Source organism: Psammomys obesus, unplaced genomic scaffold (assembly GCF_907164565.1).
Source record: "Psammomys obesus unplaced genomic scaffold, mPsaObe1.curated_primary_1811, whole genome shotgun sequence".
In the NCBI taxonomy this organism is placed as follows: domain Eukaryota; kingdom Metazoa; phylum Chordata; class Mammalia; order Rodentia; family Muridae; genus Psammomys; species Psammomys obesus.
The window spans coordinates 680,413-696,916 of NW_026587382.1; the positions used below are offsets into that span (position 1 = coordinate 680,413).

The following is a 16,504-nucleotide window of genomic DNA, read 5'->3' on the forward strand; positions in this document are numbered from 1 at the left end:
GAGTCAGGCATGAGGGCCCCAGGGTGGAAGGCGGTCATTCTCGGATCATGTAATCCGCTCACTCCCTCCTCTGCTCCCTGCTCTTCCCCGCTCTTCCTCTTCAGTCTACCATTTGTTTTCACTACCTCTATTTCTTATTTCCGCGCCTTATCCCTTCCTACCTACCTTTGTCCCTATTTACTGTCTGCAGCTTTAGCTTCCGAAGAACTTTTATGTAGAAGACAATGGATGCTTCCCCTCTTTGGCTTTTGTGACTGAAACACAAAACAGAAGACAGGGAGACATTGCATGGCTGTCGGGGAGGGGGAATGGCAAGGCCTAGGGCCTGCTTGACCAGTGTACTGTCTGAGAAACTCACAGAGGACTGGAATGCCTCCAAAGCAGGGATCTCTCTCGGTGAGATGGAAGAGAGCCAGTTCTGCCAAGCCTCAGAATTTGGCACTGACCCGTCATCAGAGAAGGTGTAATGTCTCAAGGCCAAGAACGAATTCCCGGACCTCAGAGGTTAAGGCACCTTCGTGACCTTAGCACTCATGGGAAGCGAGTGTCTCCACCTTGCCTAGTGACATTCAACAGTCACCTCTCCTAAGTGCCTGTGGCTCTTATGTTGTTGTAGAGAAAGGCTGGTTGCTAGAAATAATCTGGGCTTCTCTAGTGACAGCTTCCTTGGGGCCTATAAGGAACACTTGTAGGGGAAGTAAAGCTTCCTGGGTCTGCCTGTACACTTCCTGCTTGAGAAAAAGAGGAGACATACAACATTAAACTGAGAAGAGGAGGCTATGCGAACAGACCCTAACTGGATGGGATTTGACATCATTTTTGGGCTCTTGAGGACCCGAGTTTGTCCCGGATACCAGACGTCATCACGCGTTTCTTTACTTTCTATCAAGATCTCCTTTCTGTTGCTGTAATTATGACTACCCTTCACTCCTCCCTTGAGCATTTTTTCTTAGCTGAACTCCTCTTTTTGCTTCTTCTAAGTCCTTCTTGCTGACCAGTGGGCTGAAGTTTTAATTACATATACCACTGCCTTTGGGCAGAGTTGTCTCTACCCCTTCCTTTCTGATTTCATGGGAGAATTTTCAGGATGAACAGAAGCCTACTCTAAAACAGATTGGGATGTTGGCTGGACAGAGTGGTTGTAACACCTGTGAGGCAGGAATAACTTCAGATTAAATAAGCAGAAGATAACCACTCTGACCATCAGGCTCGGACTCTGTGCTCTAACTATTCCTGGTGCTGCAAGTCTTGCAGGCCAACTGGTTTGTAAAGTCATTTCTCCCCCAGCCATTCTACCCCAAGAAGGTCAGAGTTTACTCTGAGAAGGTCAGTACCTTCTACACGCATCCTGGAGTAGACTTTCACCTGGGCACACATGCTTTTCTTGGTACTTGGCATAGGAAGTGTACTTGTAGCAAACTTTCCGATCAGGACTTTATTCTTAATAGACACAAGTTATGCCTACTAGATGAGGAATCTTTGGGGTAAGCCTCATTTTCTTCCTATCAACTTTCCCTGAAAACTGATTTCCAGCGTTGACTAGGAAGAACCTTGGTTGTGACGTCATTGTACATGAAGCCGCAGTGTTTCACTTCATCTTTTGCGGAGTTGGGACTCTCCTGTTACCAATCAAATAAAGCTTGCTCTGCCGTAACTGCTGTGTGTCTAGATTCTAAAGAGTTGTTTGCTTGTTTCCAGGGAAATGATCCTTCTAAGGTTAGCCTCTGAGCTCTTCTGTTTTGTATCCTTGAGAGAGAAACTTTAATGTTGACCCATGCCTCCCTTCCTAACTTAACCCCCACACACCCTCCTAACACAGGCTTTGTGTTCCTGGGCAAGGGTCAAAGCAAACACATTTGTTTCCTCATTTCTAGGAAGACACTTACCCCAGAAAGCCTGACCATGACAGCAATCTTCCCTAGATAGTGCTGACAAATTCTGATCTGAAAAGGATGTAAGGTTTGGAATAAATGCCTAGGAGACACCCACAGAAGACACCAGAGACCAGTCAGCCATTGCGGTTCCTTTGAACATTTGCAATGCAGAAAAGTTCAATAGTAGTCAAGTTTCAAATGCAAAGAGGTCAGTAGATTAAATCTGAGCTTTTCTTAAAAAAAAAGCTATTTTAAATAGTAATATTTTATTATCAAATCATAATTAAACGTATACATTCAAATCATAATTAAATGAGTACAAAGTTAGGATTTGATCTATACATATATAGCGAAATAATTAGGCCAAGTTAATTAATACAGCTGTACCTCACCTACTTTTTCATGGTGAGATATTTGAAATTTACTTAGTTATTTTAAAATACACTTAATGCTAACTATAGCTACCATGTTGGACAATTGATGTCAAAGCCCATTTCTTCTGTCTGTGTGAAGCTTTGTGACTTCTTTCCCACACCAAACGCTGGTAGCCACCAACTGCTCTTCTTTCTTCTTCAGTTAGCTGAGCTTTGTCAGAGTCCACATTTAAGCATGCAGGAAGACAGCATGGTATTTGTTTTTCTTAGAGCAGCTTTATGTCACATAGCTTAATGTTCTCCAGACTTAAGCAAATCACAGGAAATGCCCTCTTTTTAAGACTCAATAGTCTTTCATTATATGTAATTTTCTTTGCTCATACATTCATAGACACCCAGGCTGACTCCATATTGCAGCATTTGTGAATAGTCTTGGCAAGGGAGTGCTGACAGCAATTCACACTGTCCTCAGTTTTAGTATGCCCACAAGTGGAAATCCCGAGTCGCGTACTAGTTCTGTCTGGTTTTTTACCTTCCTGACTACAAATGAGAGCTCTTTCCTATGCTATTTGCTAGTTCCTTTTGGGGGGGGGGTTGTTTGTTTGTTTTGGTGGTTCCGAGGAGAAAGCCCAGTGCCTCATGCACATTTTCTTTCTTAAAATATATACAATGACATTCTAATAAGTATGAGGTGATAGCTCTTTGTTCTTGTGTTTTTTTTTATTTTCCGAATGATGACTAATACTGATTATTTGAGAAATGATGATTTCTTAATTCCTCTAATATTATCTAACTATTGACCTTCTCCAAGAGAAATATGAAGCGAGAGGGTGAAAACAAGACTGCTCCACTCAAGGGAAAGTGAAGGGCTGAAGGAGGTTCATGAAACGTTCAAAAAGGTTAAATTGTATAGCAGCAATTACAGAAGTGAGTTAGGTGATATGAAACAAGAAACAGTGAGAGAATTGTAGTTTAAAGCTGGACCCGAATGAGTCACAATAATTCACACACACTGTATATGAGTTTTATTTGTGAAAAAGAATTGTAATATTTGCTTTTAATAGATGGTAAAAACTAATGAAGAGTCTCGATCCAAATTCACTTTTCACACACTAATATTTAAACTATATTTTTTTAAAAACCAAGCAAACCAAAACTATTTTTTCAGAGCTGTGAATCTTCAAATTAGGTTGGACAATGACCAGGCCTCTACCAGCTGTATTTGACCCGTGGCCCCATGTGCCCAGAATAGCTGGGAATGCAGCTCTGCAAATCTGTAGACTATAATTTCATATCACCACATCATAAGATTGGACATTTCTGAGTGTATAAATCATTGCAATAATTTATTTTCTTACTTTAAAATGGGAAATAGACTGGATAAAGAACCTTCAGTTTCTTCTGGCATTTATATTTCATGAGTCAAAATGTTTCCCTGTAAAAGAAAAGGGTATAGTGAAACCAGCTGAATAAAATACACACACAGGAAGGTATCTTATCAATGCATAGACCTCATTAGAGCTGGACACTATTTTTAAGCATAAGTAACACTCAAGGATAAAAAAGAGTGAATATTGTATCCATACTCAAGTGTGATGATAATTTTAATTATGTTCATTGCAAATAGTTTATATAGAGAGGTAAAAATCACAGTTTACTTATTTATTTTTGCCTACATATTCATTATTTTGGGGACTTTTGAAATGGTCTCACTATGTAGCCCAGGCTAGCCTTGCTTGTAGTCCTCCTGCTTCTGCCTCCCAAGCCCTGGAATTGCAGGCACATCACAGTTACATGAAGGCTATAGTAATAAACCTTCAAAAGTGTCCTGCCCAGTACCCAATCCTCTGTTTTGTTCCAAATGCTGAGTGGTACGTGTAGAGATGGCATCGGCTGACTACACCTGGCAGGAATCTTAGAGACAGACGTTGTCCATAGTCCGGTCACTGCTGGGCTCAAAGCCGAGATAGGATTGAAAGCCTACAGACCGAAAAGCAGTGTCTATAACCCTCCTCTACATGGCTGCCTATGAGTTGACAGTCTCGGTTGCGGTGGTACCAAGTACCCTTGCAGATAGGCTGTGAAGGAACGCTACCACAAGCCTGCAGCATAGGTATGACCTAGCTCTGTTATGAAGAGAAGTAAAAGGCGACAGCTTTGTGACCACCCACACTGCTCTGTCAATCACTGACCCGCACACCTTGCTCTGGGTCCTAGTCTGCTCAATATGTTAGAGACCTAAGTGAATGTAAAACATATGCAAACTATTATTTGAGTCATCTCTAGTCAGGTGACTACCACATGCTTCATAGAAATGTACATGAACTGTTTTACTAGCTTGTAGTTGGGATATTATTTTGTATGACCAGGCCAAATTTACAAGTGACAAGCATGACTCACAGTGTTAGCAGAGGTAACGGAAAATAGCATGACACAGAAATTTCTGTGTGGAGGGATGGCAATGGTGTCACTGAGAGGGAAAAGAAGCCAACGTGAGCAGGAAGTAATGGAGAGCGCTTGTGAGATGTGTGCAGCGACACCTGCTTGGGAACCTAGCGCTTGGAGGATGAGCCAGGGGAATCAAAAGTTCAAGGACAGCCTGGGATTCTAGTGAGACTGAGGCTAGCATTCGATAAAAGGCAAGACCCTTTTTCAAAAACGTAAGGAGGGAGGGAGGGGGAATAGGAAATCCTTCTCTGAAAATAGTCACACACTGTGGGCTATCACACCCAGGTTTTGACTTGTGTCACTACAACTTTAAAGGTGTAGAAAACAGCTAGAGATACACCCAGCGTATGCAATAAGAAAGTCTAAACACCCACAAACTCCCACTTAGGAAAGGCACCTTAAGATCTGTTTTAAATGAAATATTTAGGGGCGAGTTCAAGAGAACCCCTAAGAAGAAAGGCACGGAGAAATTTCCTGCTTACTTTTCTTCTCACGTGCTTAGATTTGTAGAGAAATTTTAGCTGACAGTGTTGGCACAGGGGGTGATAATTGAAAAAGGAAAACTCGGTGTCCAGGAGGGTGACTTTGCCTCAAGCCCTCAGTGACTGTAGTGTGTGATTCTCCTGTTGTTTATGGAATTGGTCTTGCTTTGCTCTACCTCTAGCTCCATGACTTAAACCCTGGGACTGACTGCTGGCTGTTTTCTGAGTGCTCTGAGTCTTCATCTCCTCTTTGGAGTTTGAGTTGCAGGCAGGGGAGTTAGCCTTTGATCCCTGGCACCCTGAGCCATGATCTTCACAGCCAAGGTGTCAGTGCCCTAAAGTCAATAAAGCATCCTGTCTTGGAGGCTGACTGTCGGGGCCTCCACTCCCCTGTGAAGAGAAGCATGGAAGTGCTGACATCTATTAGGCCAGGCTAAACCCCATGTGTTTGCTCGCAGGGTGGGTATGCGCTTGTCTTTCTCACCATCTCTGGATTCTCTTCATCCGATGGCAAGTCCTTCCCACTCACGACAAATGTCCTTGCTCCCCAAGCCAATCCTGGGGCCCTTATGACTGACGTGAGCAAGGAACCATTCAGTTTTGTCCTTTGTTTCCATTAGGAGCTTCCTTTGCCTGTCTGTGGTTTTTGGGTGCCTTTCAGTGGCCCAACTTCTTTAAACCATGCTTTTCTTTCAGCTCATCAAGGTGGCTCTGGAAAAAAGCCTGGCGACCATGGAGACCCAGAACACATGTCCTCAGCCCCCGTCCCCAGTAGGAGAGGACAGCAACAGGCGTCTTCAGGAGGAAATGCTTCACCTGAGGGCTGAAATCCACCAGCACTTAGAGGAGAAGAGAAAAGCTGAGGCGGAACTCAAGGGGCTAAAGGCTCAAATCGAGGAAGCAGGATTCTCCTCTGTGTCCCACATCAGGTATGCCCCAACTTTTCCTCAGATCCACGAACTCGCCTCACTGAACCCGAGGCATCGGTGCTCCCCAGGGTGGTCCACACCACAACCCCCCCCCCACCTTCATGTTACTGTATACTTTTGATAGAAAAGTTAGTCACAGTAGACAGTGGTAGATCGTGCCAGTCGCTTTTGTCACTATAGTAATCTGATACTATCCTGGTGTAATAATGCTCACCGTTACTGCCCCAATGCCTGTGTACGGACAGAATCTATGGGAGCCTTAAGGGTGCAGCCTTCTGGACCAAGTCTCAGAATCGCTTACCCAGGAAGCTTGAACTGGGAGAGCCTCTGAGGAGGAGGAGTTACATAGGCCCACCAGTCTCCACTCAACTCCCTCTCAGACCCACAAACAGTTGAACCATGGAATTGCAACCTTCATAATCTTTGCTGCTTTGTGAAAATTATAAAAAATGACAGCACTGATGTGTCATTGGCTGCAAGGAGGGATTCTTTGTTTTTAATGCTGAAAAGACACATTGATACCGTAGAGTTTCAGTGTGCTGGCCTATCTCATGACAAAGTGGAGATAATGGAGGAAGACACCAGACGCCAACCTCCAGCCTCCACTATCATTAAGTCTTGTCATTCCAGATATCAGTTACTTTATGCTGAATTATCCTGATAATTCTTCCCTTAAGTTTTACCTAAGTTAAAAATGTGAGTTTTACTTAGGCATCTGTGTGTATAAATTTAGTTGTGATATCATGGAGCAGTGCATCTCTTAATTCTATATACACCATGCATAGATACCCTGATAGGCTACTTTTATTTTTCCATGGAGTTAGTAACCTGCAATTTTGAGTTGTTTAATTCTCCATACAATCTTAAACACTGATGTAAAAAAAAAAATGGAATCCAACCAGATGTGGTGGTGCACTTAAGGAGGCAGAGACAAGTGGATCTCTGTGAGTTTGAGGCCAGCCTGATCTACAAAGTGAGTACAGGACAGCCAGGGCTACTCAGAGAAACCCTGTCCTGAAAAACAACACCAAAAAATGGAATCCACCTAACACTCAGTCCCTTGTTGAGCTTTATTTTCATTAGTTTATAGTGTGAAAACATCAAGCTTTACCCCAAAATACAAAGATATAAAAAAGTAACTAAATATTCTTTTCTATACATGGTTCTTTTTTCGCCCCCAACATGCTAATTTCGGTAATGGACATACATCTTTTTTTCTTCTTTGGAAAATCTGAGTTCTATGTCCCAAAGTGTTTTCTCTCATGCATCTATTCCTAACAACTTCTGCTTGAAACTTCAAGGCATTAGGATCCTGAGAAATCTAGTCTAGGTGTATACCCAAGTACTGATTCTTTAGACTGTGAATCATCTGTGTGTGTGTGTGTGTGTGTGTGTGTCTGTCTGTCTGTATGTCTGACTTCTAGCTCAGCGTTCTCAGTTTAGTCATTTTTATTACTTCAACAAATACAAATATTTGATATGGCAGGCCTGTGTGGCAGTCCTGGAAATACAGGATAAACAGGACAAACACAGTATCTGCTCTCTGTAAGGTCATCTCCTATATATGGCAAATAACAAAATAATTACATTTTTATTACAGCTCTGACAGGTATTACTTATCTTTATGTAATTTATCAGTTGGTGACTTAAGAACCAGTGATAATTACAGCAATGATAAGACATACAATAACAAATTTGTGATAGGGAGGATCTTTAAATATAATAATAAAATAATAAAAAAGAAAAGAAGAAGCAACTTAGTACTGTAAGTTTGCCTGTGTGTTCCAGAGGTCACTGGACATTAAATAATGAGAGAGTCTGTGGGTCAGTAAAGAAAAACCGACTGAGGGTCTATTTTGTGCTCTTTTCGTAATGCCGCCATGAATGGCTATAGAAGCGAGTGTTGTAAGGCCATTCTTCCATGCCCCGCACTGATGGGTCTTCTCATGTATTGTCGACATGAGGGCCAGTTATGGGTCTCTGAAATTCAGTGTGTTCCTCACAGGAATACCATGCTGAGCCTTTGCCTTGAGAATGCAGAGCTGAAAGAACAGATGGGAGAAGCAATGTCTGATGGATGGGAGGTGGAGGAAGACAAGGAGAAGGGCGAGGTGATGGTGGAGACCATGGTCGCCAAAGGGGCTCTGAATGAGAACAGCCTTCAGGCTGAGTTCAGGAAAGTCCAGGGAAAACTGAAGAGTGCCTACAACATCATCAACCTCCTCAAAGAACAGCTGGTCCTGAGCAGCTCAGAAGGGAACAGTAAAGGGACACCAGAGTTCCTCGTGCGCCTGGCCAGGGAGGTCGACAGAATGAACACAGGCCTGCCTTCCCTGGGCAAACATCAACACCAAGAACAGGAGAATATGACCACGGGGCATGGCCCCAGACCGCAGAGCCTCAGTCTTGGGACAGACCTCTCAGTGGACACCCACGAAGTAAGTGAGGGCAGGGCTGAGGTGAGAAACTCAAAGAGGGGCTGGGGATGTCAGCTTTTGTGTTAAACTCTTCTGCCATGCGATCCAGGAAGTATTGAAGGGAAGATGCCTTGATACCACAAGCAGGGCTCCGCAGTCAGAGGTGCCCATTCAACATCAGAAAGGGTTCCAGCGTTTCATTCCAGGTTACACACTGCGCTGGCAGCGAGCTGTGAACTGATGTCTGCCCATCCTCAGTGTGTTGGGGAGAATGTTCAGACACAATCCCCCCCCCCCCCTTTTTAAGATAGACTTTCTCTCTGTAGTCCTGGCTGTCCTGCTCTGTAGAACCGGCTGGCCTTGAACTCGGAGCTCTGCCTGCCTCTGCCTCTGAGTGCTAGGATTAAAGGTGTGCAGAGTGGCTTTTCATTAGATGTAATGGCCGTACTGTTGGGACGCTTGTCAGAGCCCAGGCAAATGCTGTGAATGCCGTCTTCTCATCACTGTTGCTTCCTCTACGGCGTTGCAGCGTCTGTGTCCGGCCTTGTGAGAGGTCAGTGGTGTCCTTCTGAGGGAAGGAACTTAGCCTTTGGTTCAGTGAAATGGAGAAAGCAGAGGACAGGAAGGCAGAGAGGGTGGAGTGGAGGTTTCCACCTCTTGCCCTCAGGCGACCAAGTAAACGTTTACTGCAGCTTGTTCTAGAGTCTTGTTTGTCACTGTGCTGCAGTCCTGCAGAAAGAGGAATATAACATTATTCCAGCGCTCCAAGAGCTCTGTCTGCAAAGCAGAGAATTGCCAAATGGCACAGAACTGCTGTGGCAATCACAGACGTGCACACAGTCCACAGCACTCAGACAAAGGTGGCTGTCACCACATAGAGGGTAACCCCCGAGTGTCCTGATCCTTGTATTGGCTCCCTTCGCAGCTGGAAAACAAGTCCCAGGCCCAAGACTCTGGACATCAGCCAGAATTTAGGCTACCAGGGTCCGCCAAACACCTTCGTTCCCAGCTGGCTCAGTGCAGACAACGCTATCAAGACCTCCAGGAGAAGCTGCTCATCTCAGAAGCAACAGTTTTTGCCCAGGCAAACCAGCTGGAGAAGTACAGGGCCATCTTCAGTGAGTATCGCCAGTTCACCCAGGTGTCCTCCCCCACCAAGTCCTCTGCTCCTCAGATTTGATCTTTCCACCCTAGCCTTCGAACACTCCAGCCATGACTAGCCTTAGAAACGTGCTGTTGAGTGTTTTACTCCAATCTGTAAATGGATGTAAGAAAGAAAGAAGACAAAGTTTTAAAGTTACAGTGAAAGGGCTAGGGATGGCTCCGTGCTTAAGAGCACTGTGCTGTTCTTGCAGAGGACCCCAGTTAGGTTCCCAGAACCTACAAGATGTCTCAGAACTCTCTGAGACTACAGTTCAGGGCATCAACACTCTCTTCTGGCCTCTGTGGGTACCAGGCATGCACATGGTGCACATATGTATGCCCAGGCAGGACACTCATTATGCAGAAGACAAAAATAAACACACCTTTAAAGCTACTGTGAAAATATAGGAAGGAACCTGAATAACATCCGGGCTTGCTGATCTCCATGCTGTTGGTAAGCTGACTTGGCTCTCTACGTGATGGTTTCTTTCCTCCTTTGTACCACAACAGACTGTAAAACCCTGTTGCCTCTGTTGCTCTGTGAGTATTTAGAGTTCCCTATCCTAGAGAAATTGCTACACTGAGGAGGAACTCTATTCACACAGATATTGGGCCCGTGAGCACAGAAAGTTTAATTTTGCTCAATTTGGTCAACCTTATTGGACAGGGCAGGGCCAGATGCCTTGAGACAATCACTCCAGTTCCATTGAAACTAAGGCCATGTGGATAAGGAGCCTAATGGTTTCACTGGGGCTTCCTGACGTGGTAGCGTGCAATTTCCAACTTGCCCACGTCTGGTCTCAACTCAGCCTTGGTTTTCAGAAGAGAGCCTTTCCGCAGAAAGCACAGGCTCACTCAGGTGGGGAGAATACCCACCGCCTACAGCAGGCTTTATCTTCTCCCACTGGGGTGTGAAAAAGCATCTCTCCCAGTCTGCCTCTGACTTCTTGGCCTTAAAGAAGTGTGCCGCTGAGGTTGAAGGAACACATTGGGTGTTCAAATACTCTGTAAGACGCCCTGTCTCTTCCCGAACACAGGTGAATCCCTGGTGAAACAGGACAGCAAGCAGATCCAGGTAGACCTTCAAGACCTGGGCTACGAGACCTGTGGCCGAAGTGAGAATGAAGCTGAGCGTGAGGAGACCACCAGCCCCGGTAAGCGAACAGTGGGTGTGGGCCACCTTCTCACATGGAGTCAGTCACATGTGCGACACCACGGTAGGCCACACCCACTCTGACGCGTAATGGGTCAGGGAAATTGTGGCTGAAGGCCCAGGATAAGAGAAGGGACATGAACTTTGGTGAACTCTTCCAAACGAGGCTACCAGTTTGAATTTCTGTAGCTCCTAACCCACTGGGCATTCACATCAGTGAAATGAATGAATTCTAATGAAACACTCTGGCCAGCATTTCACTAGCGAAATGTTGACCACGAGTGTCATCCCGGCTGCCACCGCCCTAGCACAGCTTGTAATAAATAGTCCAACTTCTTTTGAAGGTCTTATTGTCCTAGGCCTGTTTTCCATGCTGTTACAACCCAATGGTTTAAAATCATAGCACTGTTGGGGACACTGTGGGAGCAGTTTGCTCTTCAGTCCTTGTGGCCATTTTACATATGTCTCATGTACGAGGTGCTGACTGACCTTTGTGTTAAGGACACAGGACGCTGGGTGGGGGGGTTGAATTCTGGGTCTTCTGTGTGCCTTGCATGGTGTGTGGCTAGCTAGCTTACTCACCCCCCCCCCCCCCCCCCGAACTTGGGTTCTCCACCAACAAGATGAAAAAGTGTCAGTGCCTTGCTCCGCAGGGCTGTTTGGTAAGAAATGCTAACCTGATGTACAACCAGACCAAAGAAAGCACTGCTCCAGGCGTTATCCTGGTGCTTGTCTGAGTGACCAGTCTTCTCCCCTCAACAGGGTCTCCACAGCAGTGAGCCCAGCTTCTCATCAGAAAGATGTTCCTCTTTCTTTCAGAGTGTGAGGAACACAATAATCCAAGGCCCTCGCTGCTCACAGAGGTCCTGTGCTCTGAGCAGGGGTACCTGGACCCTGTCTTGGTCAGCCCACCTGCGAAGAAGCCCTTGGAGACCAAACTGGGAAAGCAGGAGGAGTTGCAAGCACGAGGAAATCTGGATGACAGCATTGTCCTCCGGAAGGACATCAGGGACCTGAAAGCCCAGCTGCAGAATGCCAACAAGGTCATTCAGAACCTCAGGAGCCGGGTCCGGTCCCTCTCTGCCACAAGTGATTACTCATCCAGTTTGGAGAGGCCCCGGAAGCTGAGAGCCGTTGCCACCCTTGAGGGATCTTCACCTCACAGTGTCACTGACGAAGACGAGGGGTGGCTGTCTGATGGCACCGGGGCTTTTTATTCTCCAGGGATCCAGGCCAAGAAGGATCTAGAGAGTCTCATCCAGAGAGTATCCCAACTGGAGGCCCAGCTCCCAAAAACTGGACTAGAGGGGAAGCTGGATGAAGAGCTGAGGGCTGCCTCGTGGCCTGGGTAAGGGCAACAGTGAAGGCCCTCACCTCTATCCGTGTCTGAGTTTGTTCTTGGAACAGGGCGGCCCTGGCAGTTGTGAGGGAGAATGTGTCCATGTCATCAGAAGGGCACTTATGTAAGTAGCAGAGGAGCTGAGGGAAGATAAGGACAGGGACGACCAGTCCCATATTAGGTGTTGGTGGCAGATCTCCGAGCTGTCCTGTTACAGATGTTAAAAATATGACAATAGAAGTGGTACAGGGTAGTCTTGGACTTCTTGGGCCGCTTGGAAGATGACTTGAAATCCTAGCTCTGCCACTTATGAGCTGTACAGACCAATCAGCCTTCCGCAGTCTATTTGCTCTGCTGTGAAGTGAAGGAATAAAAGAACCCACGTTAAGGACAGTTTTGGGCTAAATTGAACTACTTTGCTATATGTGCTTAGAGTAGTGTCTGGCATGTATTAAGCTCTCAATGCTTGCTATGGAAGTGGATATTAGACTCTCAAGGGCTACTCTACCCTAGCTGGTTCCCAAATAATCGAGACACCCAAAGAACCCAAGAGATTGCTTGGATTTACAAAAAGCTTTAAAGCACAGTAACTAAGCAAGTATCAACCCTCTAATCTATTTTGATATTTCCCAGCTACACACCCCATTTTACTTGCCTTAATCATTCCTATCTGGGCTGCTTCTGTTCCATCAGGCCAGCCCTCATGGCCACATGCTCATGGTCCATCCTGTCTCCTGGTGACTCCCTTCTCTCTGGCTTCCTCTCCTCCTGCTACATTTTCTGATTTCTCTCTCTTGTCCTCCCAGCCTCATGGTCCCTCCGAGACCCGAAGCCTGGGAACCTAAACTCTGCCAACTTCTCTTTTGCCCAGTTACAAGCTTTTAGCTATTTTATTAACCAATTAAATTTGGTAGAGCAAAGTTTACACAACAAAGATCAGTGTATTTAAGAATGTGCTCCCTGGGTGGCAACCAGATCTTGGGGGCCAGTAAGTAACATTAGAATACATAGCACCTGACCAACCCCCCAAGAAATGCTATTTCCATTTATCACAATTACTGATACTTTATGCTGAAAAATATTGAATGGGCATACATCTCAGCTTCTGTCCTGATTATCTATCGCTAAGTAGCAAACCAGTCCAAGACATAGTGGCTTTACCATCTCCCATGGTTCTCTGGACTCACTCAATTCAATTGGGTCTTTCATGTGGCTGTCATTCTAGAGGAGCTAAGAAAAATGGCATCCTAAACATTTTTTGTGCAGCAGTTTCTCAGCATGGAATTTACTTTTAAACTGAATAGTCAAATTCTGAGTCTGGGAGTTCCTTAGAGTTCTCACAGAGGACTCTCAAAGGAAGCCCCGTAACTCATCATTCACTCTTTTTCATTCTCTCTCTCTCTCTCTCCTCTTCCCTGCATTAGAAAATACGATTCCTTGATTCAGGATCAGGCCCGAGAACTATCATATCTGCGTCAAAAAATACGAGAAGGGAGAGGTATATGCTATCTTCTCACCCAACATGCAAAAGATACGGTAAAATCTTTTGAGGACCTCCTTAGGAGCAACGACATTGATTACTACCTGGGACAGAGCTTCCGGGAGCAACTTGCCCAGGGAGGCCAGCTGACAGAGAGACTCACTAGCAAACTCAGCACCAGTAAGTCGACACCGGCACAGTCCCAGGCTTGGGTGGCTGAGACTCCCATTCGTGGGAGCCAGTCTGCCACAGGAGGCTGGACAATTCCAGAGAGCAGCTGGGAAAGTATCTTGTGATCACTGAGACAAAATATATTTTTTAGCCCCAATTTGGACATACAAAGTCATGATTATGACCACGGCAAAGGTAGTCTTGCTGGTGAGCTTCGGGAGCTGCTTAATCACCTCTCTAAAGAAGAGTTATCTTGGGTGTTCTCTCACAAGCGGACTCAGGAGGCAAACTATAAAATATTAATAGCATAAAATATTAATAATAGCAAGCATGGAAGTGGGAGGCCAGTTCTTAGGGGACAGAAAAGGGCCCACCAGGAGGGGTGGGGGTAAGCATGGGCTACAGAGGACTTTATCATAAAGTATCCTGTGTACATCTACGGAAACCTCATGATGAAACCCATTATTTTGTATAGTTACTTTGTGCTGGTAAAAAGGACATAACTCATGGCTGGAGAAGTAGCTCAGTCAGTAAAGTTCTTGTCTTGCAAGCCAAAAGACCTGAGTTCAATCCTCCAGAGTCTGCCTGTACATGGTAACACACACATGTAATCGCAGCCCAAGGAGCCAGAGACAGAGCGGTCCCCTGGGCTTGCTGGCCAGGACAGCCTAGCCTTGTTGGTGAGTCCAAGTTTAGTGAGAGACTGTCTCAGAAAAAGAAGAGGAGGAGGAGAAAAAGAAAATGCTGTCCCCTGGCCTCCACAGGCTTGTACACACACACACACACACACACACACACACACACACACACACACACAGGTGCACACATCCACATGTCTGCACACACACAGACATAACTTGAGTACTCAAAATAACTTTTTGAACCTGTGTGTAGCATGATTCCGTTCTGTGTCCCAGCAGGACCCATGCTCTCCAATGTGTGCCATGGAACCTGCTTAACTTCTGTTACTTTCTCAACTTAATTTGCAGAGGATCATAAAAGCGAGAAGGAAGAAGCCGGGCTTGAGCCACTGGCCCTCAGGTAATTCAGAAGATAGTCTGGTCAAGGGACCCAGTCAGGGTAGCCCCAAGTTCGCAGATGAGGAGAGGGGAAACTGAATGAGACTAATCCACTTGTTCATTGAACACATTTTTCCCCCAGTTTCTTTCTTTTCTTTCGATATGATCTCATTGCCACTAGTAAAGCTTCAGGTGTGGCAAGCTAGAAGCAGGGTGGCCCATGAGCGGACCACATGTGTCTCAGGGGTTTGCTTCCCCTCCCTGCGACCCTGTGAGCTTCCTGCAAGGTTGGCCTGCCCTGGGGTTTACTGAGCATCCTTGGAGAAAGAAGAGTCCTCTGACTGGATGTAGAGAAGGCGGCCCAGGTGGTGCAGAGACCTGGAAGGCCGCCGTTCCCTAGGGAGAGCACTCAGCAGCACATATGCTTATGAAGGCTCGGGTCATCTGCGGCCACTGGTTTGAGCTCTTTGTGCCATGGCTGTGTCTCAGATCACGAAAGCGCTCCTCAGATTGTCTGTGGTGTAGGACACAGCGTTTGTAGTTCTTTTTGGCTTTGCTTCTCAGCCATCACAGACACGTAAAGGGGCTACACTTGAGTCAGCTAGATGACTGCCTGTCCTAGTTTTGGATGTCGAGACAATGTTTTGTTCCCTATTTTTCAAGGCTTCCTTTTGGTTTTTGGAGATGCTAATAGCTCTCAGAAGGCTACTGTGCGGAGGCCACCGGCTAAGCGGCCATGCCTCAAAGGACTGGCTGTGCCTCTACTGGTACTCAGCATGTGGCCTGTTCACTGCGCAGCTACTGCCTCCTGCCCATTTATACCATATATGCGCCCTGTGTCCAGCTAGAGATGCGTTATTTTCACACTCTATACCGAACAGTGGCCTCGGCTTGCATGGGGTCCCTGTGAGCTTTGGTAAAGACTAGCGAGGCTGGGTGACCTTGGCTTCACCTGTGGCCTACTCCTCTCCCCACCAGGCTCAGCAGGGAGCTACAGGAGAAAGAGAAAGTGATTGAAGTCCTACAGGCCAAGCTGGATACCCGGTCTCTCTCACCCCCCAGCAGCCATGCCATGTCTGACTCCCACCGCTCTGCCAGCAGCACATCCTTCCTGTCAGATGAGATAGAAGCCTGCTCTGACATGGATGTAGCCAGCGAGTACACACAGTATGAGGAGAAGAAACCTTCACCCAGCCACTCAGGTAGCCTGCACTGTCGGAGAGGTACCTCCTCTGTCTATCCTGAGAGGAGACCTTGGGATCCAGGCCTTATAGTCCACTTTGGTGTGAGGCAGGCTGAATAGAACATAGTTCTGGGACCAAGTCCCAGGCTCCCATTGGTGAGAATCCTTCCTCTGTCCCTGACTCTACAAGTCATTGTCACTCTGCATTCTGCCCTCAGGCACATGGCGACATGTGATCCTGAATGAGAAGATGGTGGCCAGCCTTTACTTCCCACTGACTCTGTCCGATAGGCCTCCTTGTTTAAGATGGAGCTCCTCATGTCCTTGCAGTTCCTGTACAGTGCCCCCGAGTATCTGTGGGTTTGCACAGCTGCTGCCACACGTGCTCCTTCAGGATTTCCAGGCTGTAAACTCCCTCTGTTCCCCCTGAAGGCTGTTCCCTTACTGAAGGAGCTATTGAAAAGCAAGAAAATGAATACTGCCAAAGGCCCT

General features: G+C 46.3%; 1 protein-coding gene across 16 annotated transcripts in view; it reads left to right on the plus strand.

Moving 5' to 3' along the window:
• LOC129673853 (myomegalin-like) overlaps positions 1-16,504 on the plus strand; it is a 186,673-nt gene that overhangs the window by 149,601 nt on the left and 20,568 nt on the right. For 15 of the 16 annotated variants that reach the window (XM_055603703.1, XM_055603690.1, XM_055603691.1 and 12 more), the window contains 8 exons: positions 5,875-6,107; positions 8,113-8,545; positions 9,450-9,642; positions 10,705-10,821; positions 11,640-12,168; positions 13,584-13,819; positions 14,800-14,851; positions 15,808-16,031. In XM_055603703.1, the coding sequence (XP_055459678.1) occupies positions 5,875-6,107; positions 8,113-8,545; positions 9,450-9,642; positions 10,705-10,821; positions 11,640-12,168; positions 13,584-13,819; positions 14,800-14,851; positions 15,808-16,031 (2,017 nt within the window). Of the gene's footprint in view, positions 1-190; positions 1,655-5,874; positions 6,108-8,112; positions 8,546-9,449; positions 9,643-10,704; positions 10,822-11,639; positions 12,169-13,583; positions 13,820-14,799; positions 14,852-15,807; positions 16,032-16,504 lie in introns of those variants that run through there. The other variant, XM_055603701.1, reaches the window with a different exon arrangement.